The 18818-nt window shown below is 39.6% G+C and overlaps 1 protein-coding gene across 1 annotated transcript in view; it reads right to left on the reverse strand.

Moving 5' to 3' along the window:
* LOC133750441 (phospholipid-transporting ATPase ABCA3-like) overlaps nucleotides 1-18818 on the reverse strand; it is a 183709-nt gene that overhangs the window by 108050 nt on the left and 56841 nt on the right. Inside the window, 1 exon segment of the mRNA XM_062180047.1 lies at nucleotides 2283-2464. Within this exon segment, the coding sequence (XP_062036031.1) occupies nucleotides 2283-2464 (182 nt within the window).

The raw sequence follows: 18818 nt of genomic DNA on the forward strand, positions 1-18818 counted from the left end.
ATGCAACCTTGGTAATTGCTTGTGGGAATGTAAAAAGATGTAGCCAATGTGGAAAACAGTTTGTGCTTCAAAATACTAAATATGAAATTGTTACATGAACTAGCAGTTTCATTCCTGGTTGTCATGTCCAAAAGAATTTAAAACAGGTATTCAAAGACTTGTACACTATTGTAGCAGCACCACTCATAGTAAACAAAAGGTAGAAGCATGAATCCACTAGTGAATCAAAGGTAAAGAATTGCTCTGTATCCATATAATGGAATGTCATTCAGTTACTACTGAGGAATAGTACAACAAGGGTAAACCTCAAAATCATCTGCTATGTGAAATAAGCAGATATGGTTATATTTATATGAAATATCCACAATATTTAGATTAGTAGTTCCCAGGGTTTTGGAACAGAAAAACGAGGAATGACTTCTTCAGGGACCAGGGTTTTTATTTTATTTTATTTTAAAAAGTTTTTCTTAAAGGTAAATGGCTGCAAGAACTGAGGCTGGGACTGGCGGAAACCAGGAGCCAGGAGTCAGGAGCTTCATCCCGATCTCCCATGTGGTAGCAAGGGCTTAAGCACTTGGGCCACCCAGCTTCTGCTATTTTCCCAGGTCCATTAGCAGGGAGTTGGATCAGAAATGGAGCAGCTGGAACATAAACCAGTGCCTATATGGGGATACTGGCACTGCAGGTGGTGGACTTAATCCACTATGCCACAATGCTGGCCCCAGGAGCTGGAGTTTTATTTTTGGGTGATGAAAATATTTTAGAACAAGATGGAGACATTGTTTCACATTGTGAATATACTAAATGCCACTGACTTTGTTTACTTTAAATGGTTAATTTTATGTATGTGAATTTTCTCAAAATTTATTTAAAGATTATATTTATTTATTTAAGAGAGAGAGACACACACACAGAGAGAGAGAGAGAGAGAGAGAGGGAGACCTCCCATCCATTGTTTCACTCCCCAAAGGCCTGCAACAGCCAGGGCTGGGCCAGGCTGAAGTCAGAAGCCTGAATTCAATCTGCAACTCCCAGGGACCCAATACTTAACCATAACCACTGCCTACTAGGGTGCGCATTAGCAGGAAATTAGAATTAGAAGCAGAGCTGGAACTTGAAATCAGGCACTGATTATCGGAAGCAGGTATCCCAAGTGACATTTTTATTGCTGTGCCAAGTATCTGTCCTTTGAGTTAAAAATTTTTAAACATGAAAAAAAGAAGTGAAGATCTCTAGGAACTTTGGAGTACTTTGGCATGTTTTATTTTGTGAGATGGAAAAAGTTAAATACAAAACAATATAAAGGGATTATATTTTATAGTAAAATTATGATTTGAATCTCCAGTGTTTAGAAGGAAAGACTCTTAAAATACAATGTTCAAGATGTAGGTACAAAATGACATACTAAAAATTGAGAACATAGCCCAATGCTTTTTAGTACAATGGTCACAGCATCTTCTTTGTACTATATATTAACAGTAATGGTAATGAAACATAAAGGGCAAGATGCAGAATCTCTCCTCCTCAATGTAAAGTGATCAATCAGTGAAATTTGCTAATTGCCAAAAAATGTAGATATGAGAATATCCTAGTTCTCTCCTCACTACAATCCAGGAAACTATCACATATTAATTTAGATGTGAACTCCTTTTATTTTCTAAAGGTTTATTTATTTACTGAAAGACAGAGTGACAGAAAGAGAACTAGAGATAGAGATCACCCATCTACAGATTCACATGCCAAAAGGCCACAATGGCTGGGCCTGGGCCAGAATAAAGCCAGGAGCCTGTTACTTCATCACGTGGGTGGGCCACTGGCTGTGGCCCAGGTACTTGGGCCATCTTCTACTGCTTTCCCTGGGCGTGTTAGCAGAGAGCTGGACTGGAAATGGAACAGCTGGGACTCAAACTGGTACACCAATATTGAATACTGGTGTCACAGTGGGAGTTTAACCTGCTGTGCCATGCCCCATGCCCCAATGTGAATTCCTTTTACAGACTTTTAGGTTTCCTTATCTTCTACTATATACTATCCCCTATATACCATCCGGCTGCCAAAGAGTTAGAGCACTCAAAATTTTTAAAGGAGGAAGGGTTTCAGTGTTATGCATCTATCTATGCAGAAGGTTTTAAGTTCTCTCAAGAAATGGCTAGCATTTCAGTATGTTTGGTATATAGATAGAGAACAACTCTCCACTCCATCTTCTGATTTCATGATAAATATTATAAAACAGGATCATAAGGACTATGACCTTTTGCAGTAACAGCAGCATAAAAACTCACCTTAAGGAAAAAGTACCATCGTTGGGGCAAGCCATACCGCCCTGGAAAGACAGTTTCTACATACCAGGCAACAAGGCCATACAAGAAAGCATCAAGTAAAAGCATTCCAAATAGATAGCCAAAGACGAGGTTATCCTCAAGGCTGGCTGGTGTCCAAAAGTTATGCCATTTAGCACCAATCTCTGAAATAAAAGAGGTATTTAACATAAATGAGCTCTGTGAGTTAAACAGCAAAGAAAAAGTTTGATGATTTCAGTTTGCTACTATACATTATCTACCTGCTATTACCCTTAGTATTGAGGTCATTCTAGAAAATGGTAGAATATATTATATCATTAGGTTTTCTCCATGTCTTGTAAAAACCTTTCAAAATAAATAGGAATGATTAAGACAAAATGACTGAAACAAAAATAAACAACAGGATAAAAAGCAGAGGCACTGGATCCCATCCCTCTTCCCGTTATGCAGAATTACAGAAAAGCAGAGGCAGACAGAGAGAGGTCTTCCATCCGCTGATTCACTCCCCAGATGGCCACAATGGCCAGAGCTGTGCCAATCCAAAGCCAGGAGCCAGAACCTTCTTCCATGTCTCCCATGTGGCTGCAGGGGCCTAAGGACTTGGGTCATCTTTTACTGCAGAGGACTGGATCAGAAGTGGAGCAGCCGGGACTCCAACCAGCACCCATATGGGATACCAGGACTGCAGGTGGTGGCTTTACCTACTACGCCACAAGGCCAACCCCCACAATTACATCTTTAAATATTTTTTCTGCTATGTTATATATTATCTCTTGTATAAAAAATTACCACCAATTTGGTAGCTTAAAATAATACCTAATTTATTAGTTTCTAAGTTTCCATGTGTCAAAAGGATTGACACTGGTCATATTGAGGAGCTCCAGTCTACAATGGGAACCAAATTAGAAACAACCAACGACAACAAAGCATGCTGTTCACAAGAGGTTAAAAAACTGCTAAGAGGTTTTAACTGGCCGGAGTGGTTGTCACCAGTCCTATTGTTAACACTTAGGGCTAAAACTACAATAACAGAGAAATACAGGTTTACAATGCACTACCAGAGGAAACTAATGAAAGGGGAAAAAGAAGATAGGATCAGTTATCGTATTTTCTCAGGCAGCTGATTCCTCAAGCTTCAGGTGTGTAATCAGTCAGCTTCCAGAGTGACTGAAGCAAGGCTGTCATTCTCCACGGCTACTCTGCATCCGCTGTCCCTGGGATCTCTTTAGGGAGGGCCCACTTGCTTCGGATGCACAGCTTGCATAGTATTGCTGGATTTGAGCTGTACTCTCAGTTTCAGGCCACTGGCTTCACTCTGCTGTGATGGATCAAGGAACTATCTCGTCAACCTTGACAGTAGTAAGGGTGGACAAAGCAACAGTCTCTTATTTGTAAGGTCTTGTTTAATTTGTTTTAAAGCATTTTAAAAATAGAGGCCTTTTAATTATATTCCTGAAGTTGTACTTATAAAATGCATGAAGTCTGTATTCCTTAAATAAAAGGTTTTTTTTGGAGGTAAAAAAAAAATTAAAAAAAAACCCAACAAACAATAGAGGTCTTTTCCTGTCCTTTTGTGGCTTTGTAAGTCTGGAGGAAACAGACCCAACACGCAAATTAAATGAAGACTGAATCATTATTACAGTACCTAGGAATGGAAGAGACATCATAAGGAAGGCGTGAACCTCTTTACGGAAGACACCTGTTGACTCACATTATGCAGCCAGCCTGGAAGGAGAGGTGGCCTGAATAGGAGGTTAGTATAGAATAGGCGGTGTATCAAAATTATTCTTAGGTGTTTAAATCTTAACTGAAAAGTGATCCCGGTGAAATATAAGAATGAGAAAAAGAGAGGGAGGAGATGTACAATTTGGGACATGCTCAATCGGACTTGCCTTAAATGGTGGAGGTAGAAATGTGCCAGGAGATTCCAACACAATCCCATCAAGGTGGCATGTACCAATGCCATCTCACTAGTCCAAATGATCAATTTCAGTTCACAATTGATCACTCTGATAGGTCTGAGAGTCAAAGGGATCACACAAACAAGACTAGTGTCTGCTAATACTAACTGATAGAATCAAAAAGGGAGAGAACGATCCAACATGGAAGTGGGATACACAGCAGACTCATAGAATGGCAGATGTCCTAAGCAGCACTCTGGCCTCAGAATCAGCCCTTAAGGCATTTGGATCTGGCTGAAGAGCCTATGAGAGTATTTTAGGCATGGAAAGCCAAGACACTCTGGAAAAAAAAAAGAAGAAAGAAGAAAGAAGGAAGAAGGAAGAAGGAAGAAGGAAGGAAGGAAGGAAGGAAGGAAGGAGGAGGAGGAGGAGAAGGAAAAGGAGAAAGAAGACCTAAATGAAGGATCTCAGCGAGTGTGATCCCAGTGGAAAGAACGGGGCCATCAAGGTAGGAGGTACCTTTCTCTGAAGGGAGGAGAGAACTTCCACTTTGACTATGACCCTGTCGGAGTAAGATCGAAGTTGGCGAACCCTAAAAGCTTCCATAGCCTCGGCAACTCATGAATAGAGCCTAGGGAGATTACTGATGCCATAAACCAGAGTGTTAAATTGTTAAATCAACAACAGGAGTCACTGTGTACTTCCCATGTGGGATCTGTCCTTAATGGGTTGTCCAATGTGAAGTAATGATATAGCTAGTACTGAAACAGTATTTTTACACTTTGTGTTTCTGTGTGGGTGAAAAATGATGAAATCTTTACTTAGTATATACTGAATCGATCTTCTGTATATAAAGATAATTGAAAATGAAAAAAAAAAACCCTGGTGTTAAATTGGAAATTACATAGAAAATTAATCAATTTTAAAAAAATATCATGTAGGATCTCTGTCATTAATGTGCTGTACACTGTAATTTAATGCTGTAACTAGTAATCCAACAGTATTTTTTTCACTTTGTGTTGCTATGTGAGGGCAAACTGTTGAAATCTTTATATATACTAAACTGATTTTCTGTATATAAAGAGAATTGAAAATGAATCTTGATGTGAATGGAAGGGGAGAGGGAGCGGGAAAGGGGAGGGTTGCGGGTGGGAGGGAAGTTATGGGGGGGAAGCCATTGTAATCTATAAGTTGTATCTTGGAAATTTATATTTATTAAATAAAAGATTAAAAAAAGAATAGGCAGTGTATTCAAAAGGAAGATCACAGTCTTGCCTGTAATCTAAAAAAAAAAAATGACCCTAAGCCTTCCCCTCAACAGCTGTGGTTACCTTAGAAGCTGGGTGGAATAAAGGACTTTTTCAGCTTGGAACCAGCAGAATCTGTGGTTCTAGTTTGGGAGCTTTTCAGGGCAGTTCCACTTGCCTAGCTCTTGAAAGGATTTTATGAGGACAGTTTGCCCAATTTCCTGGCTTTCCCCATGGAAACCTGTAATGCCATTTGGGGTGGACTGGCCTCCTTGGTCTCTTTGATGGCAGAACTTTGTGCAAAGCAGTTATTATTTCACTTGCCACATATATTTACATTGCTCCTGTTGCCTAGCTTGCTCTTTTTCTCCTTGTTAAAGTAGATCACAGTGGGCCGGCACCATGGCGAAGTAGGTTAATCCTCCACCTGCAGTGCCGGCATTCATATGGGTGCCGGCTCTAGTACCAGCTGCTCTTCTTCCAATCCAGCTCTCTGCTGTGACCTGGGAAAGCAGCAGAAGATGGCTCAAGTTCTTGGGCCCCTCCACCCGCGTGGGAGACCCGGAGGAAGCTCCTGGCTCCTGGCTTCGGATCGGCACAGCTCCGGCCATTGCGGCCATTTGGGGAGTGAACCAACAGAAGGAAGACCTTTCTCTGTCTCTTTCTGTCATTGTCTGTAACTCTACCTCTCAAATAATTAAAATCTTAAAGAAAAGTAGACCACAGAGGCAGACTCTAGGATGTCAGTCAATGGGACATGCTCAAGCTGACTTGCCCCAAATGGGGTGCTCAGTTTTATCGTTAATCTTTGGTGGCTTGAGTTAGAAGTCTGTAGTCATGAGCATGTTTTTCTGTGAGACAACCCAATGCCCATGAGGACAGCTATGTCTTTTTAGATAAGATCAAAACATGATAATCAGTTTAGAAGGTCTACCCTCCCCAGCTTCCCCACCCTCACTGCATGCAGGAAAGATCATTATTACCTATTTGAATACAGGGCTGTGTAGGGGTGGGAAGGCATGGATACAAACAGCATATTCTATAAGAAAATACTTCTTGAAAAGATTTCCATAAAATTTTAAAAAAGATTTATTTATTTACTTGAAAGTCAGAGTTACACAGAGAGAGGAAAGGCAGAGAGAGAGAGAGAGAGAGAGAGAGAGAGAGAGAGAGAGAGAGGTCTTCCATCCCCTGTTTACTTCCCCATTGGCCCCACAGCCCGAGTTGCACCGATCCAAAGCCAGGAGCTTCCTCTGGGTCTTCCCATATGGGTGCAGGGGCCCAAGGAACTGGGCCATCTTTTACTGCTTTCCCAGGCTATAGCAGAGAGCTATGATTGGAGCTGGATTGGAAGTGGAGCAGCTGGGACTCGGACCGACGCCCACAGGGGATGCCAGCACTGCTGGCAGTGGCTTTACCCACTATGCCACAGTGTCGGCCCCAAGATTTCCATAACCTTAAGCATTAAATGAATGCTTCACCTCTGCATGTCCTACACCCATATGGTCACATTTGAAAGAAAACTCAAGCACAAATACTGAATCCAAAGAGTGGTTCTAAGGGAGGTGCAAGAGTTGTTTATAAATTTACCCCAAGTGTTTAACTGTTCCTCTTTGAGCCTCTCTCCTTGATTCAGCACTCTGAATGTCAAGTCAAAAGGATTAGAAAGAATCAAATATCCAGAGCAAATTAATAATATGCCACAAACTATTTACCACAGGGTATCATTTAAATAATATTGAATAAATGTCCACTGCCTGAAGTATTCATTTTTTAAAAGCCATTAAACTGAAAATTTCAAAGGAGAAAGTAGTATAAGAGCCTTCCTGCCCTCTCCCTCTTCAAATAATCATTAAATACAAGGGGCAATATTATACCATCATTTTATCATAATAATATAAACAATTTCCATCATGATCATCCTGAATATTTCTTTATAAAGATATATATTTTAGGAGAGCGGCAAGATGGCGGAATAGGCAGGGAGCACACTATTAGTCCGGGGGGAGAGAAAGTTTAATATAAATGGAGATACTGCAGGGTCAAGGAAGAGTAGGGGATGAAACAGCAGAGGAAACTCTTCTGGAACTAGTGATTCACAGTGTACCTGCGTGGAGAGCGTGGGAGCCCAAGTTCGGGACACCAGAGGCAGACTCAACACACCAGCGCTGGAACGCGAGGTGAGCCGAACCTCAATAGCCCGAGATACCAGCGGGCAAGCGGAAAGAGGAGGCTAGAGGGAACGAGGCTTGAAACTCCGTGGGGAAAAGTTCACCAGGCTAACTAGAAGAGAGATAGGAAAAAAATAAAAAAAGTGACCGATACAGACACAAGTTTCTCTCTCTCCGCTCACCTCTCAAAGGCGAGCAAGACAAACAGCAGGCGCCATTTTGGACATACGTCATAAGCAGGGCGACCTCAGGTCTGCACCGGCCCTGAGCCTAGCAGAAAAACCTGACTCTGGGGGGAGGGGTGAAATAACAGGAGATTAGCATCTAACTTGGCAACCCAGTGGGAGACTGCAGGAGAATTGGAGGCAACACTGAGGGCAGCAGAGATTCCCTGTGTGGTCCTTGGGAAAGAGCTTCCGATCTCTGGCTCCTGTGGGTATATCATTTGCCTGCTAACTACCTCCAATTACGTTCAGCTGTGCGGAATTACTTCCCTTTTAAATCAAAAAAAGAAAGAGAGATTTACCACACCTAACCTGGGAGTGTCATCTTTGACACACCCTCAACCCTGAGGAACCAAACACAGCTCTCAGTCCACACTCATTTCAAGCCTCTAAGGCTCCACTGAAAGCAGACAGTCCACTTAATATAGAGCCATAGTGTAACAAGAAAAAACACCACAGTGAAGAAACCAAATATCTCCAACATGCCAAACAACAAACGAAAAAACCAAGCTAACAAGAACAAGGAAGACACTATGACGCCCCCAAATGAAAAAGACACCCCAATTCAAGATTATGAAGATGATGAGATCGAAGAAAGGCAAGAAGCGGATCTCAAAAAATTGATAAGAACATTAAGAAGTTCTCAAAAACAAATTCTTGAACTACAGAAATCCTTAATGGACAAGATAGAAAATCTCTCTCGTGAAAGTGAAATATTAAGGAGGAATCAAAATGAAATGAAACAACTAGTGGAACAAGAAACTCTGATAGTGACGAGAAATCATAATGAAATGAAGAATTCAATAGATCAAATGACAAACACATTAGAGAGCCTTAAAAACAGAATGGGCGAAGCAGAAGAGAGAATATCAGACTTAGAAGACAGAGAACAGGAAAGGAAACAGGCAAACCAAAGAAAAGAAGAAGAAATTAGAAATCTAAAAAATATTGTCGGGAATCTACAGGATACTATTAAAAAACCCAACATTCGGGTTCTAGGAGTTCCTGAAGGCATGGAGAGGGAGAAAGGATTAGAAGGCCTTTTTAGCAAGATACTAGCAGAAAATTTCCCAGGTTTGGAGAAGGACAGAGGCATCTTAGTACAGGAAGCTTATAGAACCCCTAATAAACATGACCAAAAGAGATCCTCACCACGACATGTTGTAATCAAACTCACCACAGTGAAACATGAAGATCCTAAAATGTGCAAGAGAGAAACGTCAGATTACTCTTAGAGGATCTCCAATTAGACTCACAGCTGACTTCTCATCAAAAACCCTACAAGCTAGAAGGGAATGGCGAGACATAGCCCAGGTACTAAGAGAAAAACTGCCAGCCCAGAATACTATATCCTGCAAAGCTCTCATTTGTGAATGAAGGTGAAATTAAGACTTTTCGTAGCAAACAGAAACTGAAAGAATTTGTCGCCACTCATCCTGCCCTGCAAAAGATGCTTAAAGATGTGTTACACACAGAAACACAGAAACATGGTCACCAATATGAAAGAAGGTAAAGGAAGGAAACCTCACAGCAAAAGATCACAGGAAGCTCAATTTCTCTTTGACATAGAATTATACTCTGATGTTCTGTTAAAGCAATGTGCTAAAGTAATCTATTATGTTCTCTTGATGTCTGTTAAATTCTAATTGTTCAAAAACAGCTGAATTTTTATTAAGAGCTATGGGTTATTTAAATATGTGCTTATTTTCAAAGATTTGAATAATCACCTGTAACAATGATCAAATTTGGTCTATGTTATGTCATGATTTTAAGGAATCTTATTTCAACCAGATATTTTGGATTTTGAGCCTTCTTGGCATTCTTGACAGGCATTCAAAAAATCAAAGTTTCAAACAATCTGGTCTCTAAAATTTCCAGTAAATCCTGGACTTTGGTTTTTCCAGTTTGGGCCCAACTGAAAAAATCGAAGGACCTATGTCTCTCATCTTATAGAGACACCAACTAATCAGGCTATTTGGATTATATTAGAAGGACTGTCAAGATGTGATGTGGTACCAGACTTTAAGTTTCTATAATGGAAAATGCTATTAATACAAATGTTTGAGAATTAAAAAGTCTAATGATCTTGTGTTACTAGACATGATAGTTATCTTAATGAGAAAGCCCCAGAGGCCTAGAGGGTTAAATACTTGTAAAATCCTACAGGTGCTTTCACAAATACTGTGAAGTAAGCAAGTGCCTCTTGTTGGTTGATGAGTTTATAATTTTAAACATGGCGACTTAAAGTCTTTTGTCATCCACAGTTATATATGATGTGCTGCTCATAAAACTAAAGCGTTGTTGGTTCTGTGTTTAGCTGTCCTCCTATAGGTTCCTATGGACTTTTTCCAGCCACTTTTATTGTATTCAGTACTTTGGGATGGCTCTGTAAACAGATGAAGCCAATAATGTATTAACAGTACCAACTGAGAGAAAGTATGGTTAACTGAGGTTACTAAAAACAAAAAGCAATTCAAATCAATTGGCAATCTACAAAAAGAGTTAAAGATTTTAACAGCTATTATTAAAATTGCTATATTGGGCTATTATGCTATGTTATATGTGCGTACATATTGTATGTCCACATGGGGAAATTTTATTAAGAGTTTTATTTTAAATGGCTTATAGATAAGATTGTCCATAAATTTAAGCTGCTAAAATCAATCAAAGATACATTTTAATTTGAGTGACCTGAATCTGTGTATCATATGGTTTAAGCTTGTTGATAGAAACAAACTAAAAACATTTTATATGGTTGTGCTTAAGTTTACTGGCTAAACAAACTACACCATGTTAGATATTTAAGAGGTGTTTTCAAATACATGATTCTTAAAATTTATAGAAGGCATTGGACCTTCTGGTAAATGATTTCTTAAGATGTTATCTAATGGTTGAAACGGTTTGCTAAGTATTCATGTGATATTGCTATTGTCAGCAAGCGATCGATCTAGGACTTGCTCCCTCATTTCTCTATTCTAAGCCCAACTTGTTCTTTCATTTCTCTATTCTCTTCAAGGTAGGAAACTAATTCTATTATGAAGGAATCTGTAGGACGCACAATTTAATCTTTAGACCTTATAAAAGAGATGGCTAACATTTTTCTGTAATAGCATAGCCAAAATAAGAACTTAAATAATAATCTCATAGCTAGATTCACTTCGCCATCAGCGAAGTATACAGTAAGTAGGAAAAACCTCCCTTTCAGACCAAAGGGAAAGAAATTTTTAAAGTGAGAATATAATTTTCCTCATGGGCACTGTCTACCTTAGAAAAACTACTACAGAACATGCCTGTGACTATAGACTTGTAGTTCAGGCCACCGAAGATTAGAGATGGGACTTGGGCACTCCCTTGACTTGCATCCTCTGGTCTGCTTTAACACAAACCAGGAGGAAAAGAAAGCTTGGCATCAGAAGCAATGGGTGGCAGGCCTATTAATGGCTGATCTGTACAGTGATCTGCCCTCAAGGAGACCCAACAGGCCAGTCCACTGCAGTGGCTTTCAATGTGGTAAGCCTGGGCTTCAGCAGAAGTCAGCTTGTGAAAGCCCTGGCAGCTCTGCCAAGAGTTGGATCACTGGAAATGGACCTGCCCTGGAGTCGAAGGATGCCCAGGTCAGAGCCACAGATCTTATTGGCTCTAAGCTGAAAAGCCCTTCACTCAGCCCAACTTCCAAAGTGACCACTGCAGCTGAGGGGATGGTCAAGTAGGGTCAGCAACATTGCAGGCAGAACTGTAAATTTCTTGTTAGAGATGCCCCCTGCCTTTACCTGGCCAGCTCTCCTCCCAGGCCAGCCAAGTAATGAAAGTCAACAGAGTGCCTTCCCCTAGGAGGTTCACACCTCCCTTAGGATATACCCCATGTGAAGAGATAGATAGGTCTGGGCCTCTGAATTTACAAGGCCTAAAGCCCACCAGATTATTATCAAGCCCCTTCTATCAGGTTCTATTTGCCTCTCAATCAGAAAAATTACTTGTAGCTTAGACAGCACCTTTCTTAGCTCCTCTAATAATGACTCTGTCCTTTGTTCTAGGCCCTGTCTAGTGCACTTGGGCCTCATTCCTTTGTAATCATAACCTCTACTCTACCACCAATGGCTCTACTCCCAACCTGTGTGTACTGATGGTCCTCTTCCCCACTTAATGCTGTATAATTGTTCAAACCTGGTAAATGCCACTCTTAGGATCATTGGTTACTATCCTCACTCTGTCTTTTATGACCTTGTCTAAATATGATCAGAGTCGGTAAACTTGGAAGGCTTCCATAGCCTTGGCAACTCATGACGACAGCCTAGGGTGGTCACTGGCGCCATGAACTAGAGTGTCAATTTGTTGGGTCAACAACAGGAGCCACTGTGCAGTTGCTCCTCATGTGGGATCTCTGTCCTTAATGTGCTGTACATTGTGGTTTAATGCTATAACTAGTACTCAAACAGTATGTTTCACTTTGTGTTTCTATGTGGGTGCAAACTGTTGAAATCTTTATACTAAATTGATCTTCTGTATATAAAGAGAATTGACAATGAATCTTGATGCAAATGGAAGGGGAGAGGGAGCGGGAGAGGGGAGGGGTGCGGGTGGGAGGGAAGTTATGGGGGGGGGGAAGCCATTGTAATCCATAAGCTGTACACTGGAAATTTATATTCATTAAATAAAAGTTAAAAAAAAGATATATATTTTAAAGGCTTTCAAGACAATTTTCGTTTTGTTTTGTTTTGACAGGCAGAATGGATAGTGAGAGAGAGAGAGACAGAGAGAAAGGTCTTCCTTTTTGCCGTTGGTTCACCCTCCAATGGCCACTGCGGCCAGCGCATCTCGCTGATCCGAAGCCAGGAGCCAGGTGCTTCTCCTGGTCTCCCATGCGGGTGGGGTGCAGGGCCCAAGGACTTGGGCCATCCTCCACTGCCTTCCCGGGCCATAGCAGAGAGCTGGCCTGGAAGAGGGGCAACTGGGATAGAATCCGGCGCCCCGACCAGGACTAGAACCTGGTGTGCCGGCGCCGCAAGGCAGAGGATTAGCCTGTTAAGCCATGGTGCCGGCCTTCAAGACAATTTTCAACCCAGCATTTGAGAATAAACATTACAAGTTTTGTATATAGCAACACATCCATGAGATAAGTATATGAATTTATATAAAACAAACTTGGCCAGAAGTTAAGGCTACCTACAAAGTTGTCCAAGTAATTATACCTGTCAAAAACAATAAATGCATTTTTAAATAATCTAAACTGCCAAAATAAGGTTCAGCATCCAATGTTTTCAAATTAATTGCAAGGAAGTGCTACAGACATATACATTTTCTTACTATGAAAAAGTGTTCCCAGAACATTATATTTAAATTTTTCACCAGCCTCAAAAGTAATGTAACTAAAAACTCAAACTTTACAATTTGGTACTTACTATACTTTAAAGAGAATCGGTTGGAAATGGCAGGCAGCAAGCACCATTTACAAATGTGCTCTCTCTTCTGCACCCAAGTACAGACTATAATACTGTTTGATCTGACACATGGTTGAAATTCTAAGCCTCAAAAGGAACTAAGAGTGAAATATCATTAATAATTACACATAAAAGCAACTACATGATAAAGGTTTCAGGCTTTTCCTGTGCAAATCAAAGTAAACGATTTAAATATGGAATAAAATAAAACCATTTCAAAATAACAAAAAGTCATTTCTAACATTTGTCTTAATATTTAAATCTAGTTTGAAAAGTATCAAAACAGAGTTTCTAATAATTTTTTATATAGACATGCAACCTGCACACACATAACACATGTAGGAAGGACATACAAGTCCAAACAATAAAGCAGTTTAATAGAAGTTTTTTTCAAAAATCTTTAACTGTTTTCAAAATTACCATTAATTGATTAGAATTACCTTTTGTTTTTAATAATCTGAATTAACCATAACCTTTTAGTTGGAACCTGTAATTTATTGTTACACTTTAGTTTTATCTGTTTACAGAGTTATCCCAAAGTACTGAATACAACTGAAGTCATGGGAAAAAAAAGTCCTTTGGGACCTAGAAGAAGAAACATTTAAACACAGAACAAACAATATTTTAACTTTTATGAGCAGTTTTTTTTTGTTTGTTTGTTTTGGAGTCTTGAAACCTCCTATTTGGAGAATATAAAATTGCAGATAGCAAAAGATTTAAAATAGCCATGGTTAAAATTATAAAATTCATTAATCAACAAGAGGCATCTGTTTACTACACAAAGTATTACAGAAGGCACATTTAGGATTTTATAATAATATAAGAACATTCATCTCTTCTAGGCCTTTTCATCTTTTTATGAAGACAACCATTATGACTGATAACAATGTAAGAAGATCATTAGACTTTTTTGTAATTTTGGACATTTTTATCAGTACATTTTATATTAGCATAATTTTTTTAAACTTTTATTTAATGAAAATAAATTTCCAAAGTACAGCTTATGGATTACAATGGCTTCCCCCCCATAACTTCAATCCCACCCGCAACCCTCCCCTTTCCCGCTCCCTCTCCCCTTCCATTCACATCAAGATTCATTTTCAATTCTCTTTATATACAGAAAATCAGTTTAGTATATATTAAGTAAAGATTTCAACAGTTTGCCCTCACATAGCAACACGAAGTGAAAAAATACTGTTGGAGTACTAGTTATAGCATTAAATACAGTGTACAGCACATTAAAGACAGAGATCCTACATGATATTTTTTAAAAATCAACTAATATTCTATGCAATTTCCAATTTAACACCAGGTTTTTTTTTTCATTATCAATTATCTTTATATACAGAAGATCGATTCAGTATATATTAAGTAAAGATTTCTTCATTTTTCACCCACACAGAAACACAAAGTGTAAAAATACTGTTTTAGTACTAGTTATAGCATTACTTCACATTAGACAACACATTAAGGACAGATCCCACATGAGATGTAAGTACACAGTGATTCCTGTTGTTGACTTAACGATTTGACACTCTAGTTTATGGCATCAGTAATCTCCCTAGGCTCTAGTCATGAGTTGCCAAGGCTATGGAAACCTTTGGGGTTCACCGACTTCAATCTTCTTCCGACAGGGTCATAGTGAAACTGGAGGTTTTCTCCTCCCTTCAGAGAAAGGTACCTCCTTCTCTGATGGCCCCGTTCTTTCCATTGGGATCTCACTAACAGAGATCTTTCATTTAGGTCTTTTTTTTTTCCCCAGAGTATCTTGGCTTTCCATGCCTACAATACTCTCATGGGCTCTTCAGCCAGATCCGAATGCCTTAAGGGCTGATTCTGAGGCCAGAGTGCTGCTTAGGACATCTGCCATTCTATGAGTCTGCTGTGTATCCCACTTCCATGTTGGATCGTTCTCTCCCTTTTTGATTCTATCAGTTAGTATTAGCAGACACTAGTCTTGTTTGTGTGATCCCTTTGACTCTTAGACCTATCAGAGTGATCAACTGTGAACTGAAATTGATCACTTGGACTAGTGAGATGGCATTGGTACATGCCACCTTGATAGGATTGAATTGAAATCCCTGGCACATTTCTACCTCCACCATTTAAGGCAAGTCCGATTGAGCATGCCCCAAATTGTACATCTCCTCCCTCTCTTTTTCCCACTCTTATATTTAACAGGGATCACTTTTCAGTTAAAATTTAAACACCTAAGAATAATTGTGTGTTAATTACAGATTTCAACCACTAGTACTAGAACAACAACAACAACAACAACAAAAATACTAAAAGGGATAAAGTATTACATTGTACAACTAGAGTCAGGACAAGAGCTGATCAGGTCATTGTTTCTTATAGTGTCCATTTCACTTCAACAGGTTTCCCCTTTGGTGCGCAGTTTTTGCTGATCAGGGAAAACAAATGATATTTGTCCCTTTTGGACTGGCCTATTTCACTCAGCATGATGTTTTCCAGATTCCTCCATCTTGTTGCAAATGACCGGATTTCATTGTTTTTGACTGCTGTATAGTAATCTATAGAGTACATGTCCCATAGTTTCTTTATCCAGTCTACTGTTGATGGGCATTTGGGTTGGTTCCAGGTCTTAGCTATTGTGAATTGAGCTGCAATAACCATTAATGTGCAGATGGCTTTTTTGTTTGCCAATTTAATTTCCTTTGGGTAAATTCCAAGGAGTGGGATGGCTGGGTTGAATGGTAGGGTTATATTCAGGTTTCTGAGGAATCTCCAGACTGCCTTCCATAGTGGCTTAACCAGTTTGCATTCCCACCAACAGTTGGTTAGTGTCCCTTTTTCCCCACATCCTCTCCAGCATCTATTGTTGGTAGATTTCTGAATGTGAGCCATTCTAACCGGGATGAGGTGAAACCTCAATGTGGTTTTGATTTGCATTTCCCTGATTGCTATTGATCTTGAACATTTTTTCATGTGTCTGTTGGCCATTTGGATTTCCTCTTTTGAAAAATGTCTATTGAGGTCCTTGGCCCATCCCTGATGGGGGTTGTTTGTTTTGATGTTGTGGATTTTCTTGATTTCTTTGTAGATTCTGGTTATCAACCCTTTGTCTGTTGCATAGTTTGCAAATATTTTTTCCCATTCTGTCGGTTGCCTATTCACTTTCCTGACTGTTTCTTTTGAAGTACAGAAGGCAGGAGCTAGGTGCTTATCATCCAGTCTCCCACGGGGTGCAGGGTCCAAACACTTGGGCCATCCTCCACTGCACTCCCGGGCCATAGCAGAGAGCTGGCCTGGAAGAGGGGCTACCAGGACAGATTCCTGTGCCCCGACCGGGACTAGAACATGGTGTGCCGGCGCCGCTAGGTGGAGGATTAGCCTGTTGAGCCTGGTGCCGGCCGTTTTGGAGTTTCTTGATCTCTTTGTAGATTCTGGTTATTAACCCTTTATCTGTTGCATAGCTTGCAAATATTTTTTCCCATTCTGTCAGTTTCCTATTCACTTTCCTGTTTCTTTTGAAGTACAGAAACTTTTCAATATGATGCAATCCCAAATGTTAATTTTGGCTTTGACTGCCTGTGCATCCGGGGTTTTTTCCAAGAAGTCTTTCCCGGTACTTATATCTTGTAGGGTTTCTCCAATGTTCCCTAATAATTTGATGGTGTCAGGTTCTAGATTTAGGTTTTTAATCCATGTTGAGTGAATTTTTGTGTAAGCTGAAAGGTAGGGGTCTTGTTTCATGCTTCTGCACGTGGAAATCCAATTTTCCCAGCACCATTTATTAAATAGAGTGTCCTTAGTCCAGGGATTGGTTTTGGATCCTTGATCAAATATAAGTTGGCTGTAGATGTTTGGATTGATTTCTGGTGTTTATTCTGATCCATTAGTCTATCCATCTGTTTCTGTACCACTACTATGCTGTTTTGATAACAACTGCCCTGTAGTATGTTCTGAAATCTGGTATTGTGATGCCTCCAGCTTTGTTTTTGTTGTACAAGTTGCTTTAGCTATTCGAGGTCTCTTGTGTCTCCATATGAATTTCAGCATCATTTTTTCCAGATCTGAGGAGATTGTCTTTGGTGTTTTGATTGGTATTGCATTGAATCTGTAAATTGCTTTTGGGAGAATGGACATTTTGATGATATTGATTCTTCCAATCCATGAGCATGGAAGATTTCTCCATTTTTTGGTATCCTCTTCTATTTCTTTCTTTAAGGTTTTGTAATTTTCATCAGAGAGATCTTTAACGTCCTTGATTAAGTTTATTCCAAGGTATCTGATTGTTTTTGTAGCTATTGTGAATGGGATTGATCTTAAGAAGTTCTTCCTCAGCCGTGGCATTGCCTGTATATACAAAGGCTGTTGATTTTTGTGCATTGATTTTATATTCTGCTACTTTGCCAAACTCTTCTACGAGTTCCAGTAGTCTCTTAGTAGAGTTCTTTGGGTCCCCTAAATAAAGAATCATATCATCTGCAAAGAGGGATAGTTTGAGTTCTTCCTTCCCAATTTGTATCCCTTTAATTTCTTTTTCTTGCCTAATAGCTCTGGCTAAAACTTCTAGAACTATAATGAATAGCAGTGGTGAGAGTGGGCATCCCTGTCTGGTACCATATCTCAGCAGAAATGCTTCCAACTTTTCCCCATTCAATAGGATATTGGCCATGGGTTTTTCATAAATTGCTTTGATTGTATTGAGGAATGTTCCTTCCATACCCAGTTTGCTTAGAGTTTTCATCATGAAAGGGTGTTGTATTTTATCAAATGCTTTCTTTGCATCTATTGAGAGAATCATATGGTTTTTCTTCTGCAGTCTGTAATGTGGTGTATCACGTTGATTGTTTACGAATGTTGAACCATCCCTGCATACCAGGGATAAATCCCACTTGGTCTGGGTGGATGATCTTTCTGATGTGTTGTTGCATTCTATTGGCCAGAATTTAATTAAGGATTTTTGCATCTATGTTCATCAGGGATATTGGTCTGTAATTCTCTTTCAATGCTGCATCTTTTTCCGGCTTAGGGATTAAGGCGATGCTGGCTTCATAGAAAGAATTTGGGAGGATTCCCTCTTTTTCGATTGTTCTGAATAGGTTGAGAAGAATTGGAGTTAGTTCTTCTTTAAATGTCTGGTAGAATTCAGCCGTGAATGCATCTGGTCCTGGGCTTTTCTTTGTTGGGAGGGCCTTTATTACTGTTTCAATTTCTGTCTCAGTTATGGGTCTGTTTAGGTTTTCTATGTCTTCCTGGCTCAATTTAGGTAGGTTGCATTTGTCCAGGAATCTATCCCTTTCTGATAGATTTCCCTGTTTGCTGGCATACAAATCCTTGTAGTAGTTTCTGATGATTCTTTTTATTTCTGTGGTGTCTGTTGTTATGTTTCCTTTTTCATCTCTGATTGTATTGATTTGGGTCTTTTCTCTTCTTTTTTTTAGTTAGTTGGGCCAATGGGGTGTCAATTTTGTTTACGTTTTCAAAAAACCAGCTCCTTTTTGGCTGATTTTTTGGTAATGTTTTTTGGATTCAATCCGGTTGATTTCTTCTCTGATTTTAATAATTTC

The sequence above is a fragment of the Lepus europaeus genome, chromosome 21, assembly GCF_033115175.1.
Source record: "Lepus europaeus isolate LE1 chromosome 21, mLepTim1.pri, whole genome shotgun sequence".
Lineage (NCBI taxonomy): Eukaryota > Metazoa > Chordata > Mammalia > Lagomorpha > Leporidae > Lepus > Lepus europaeus.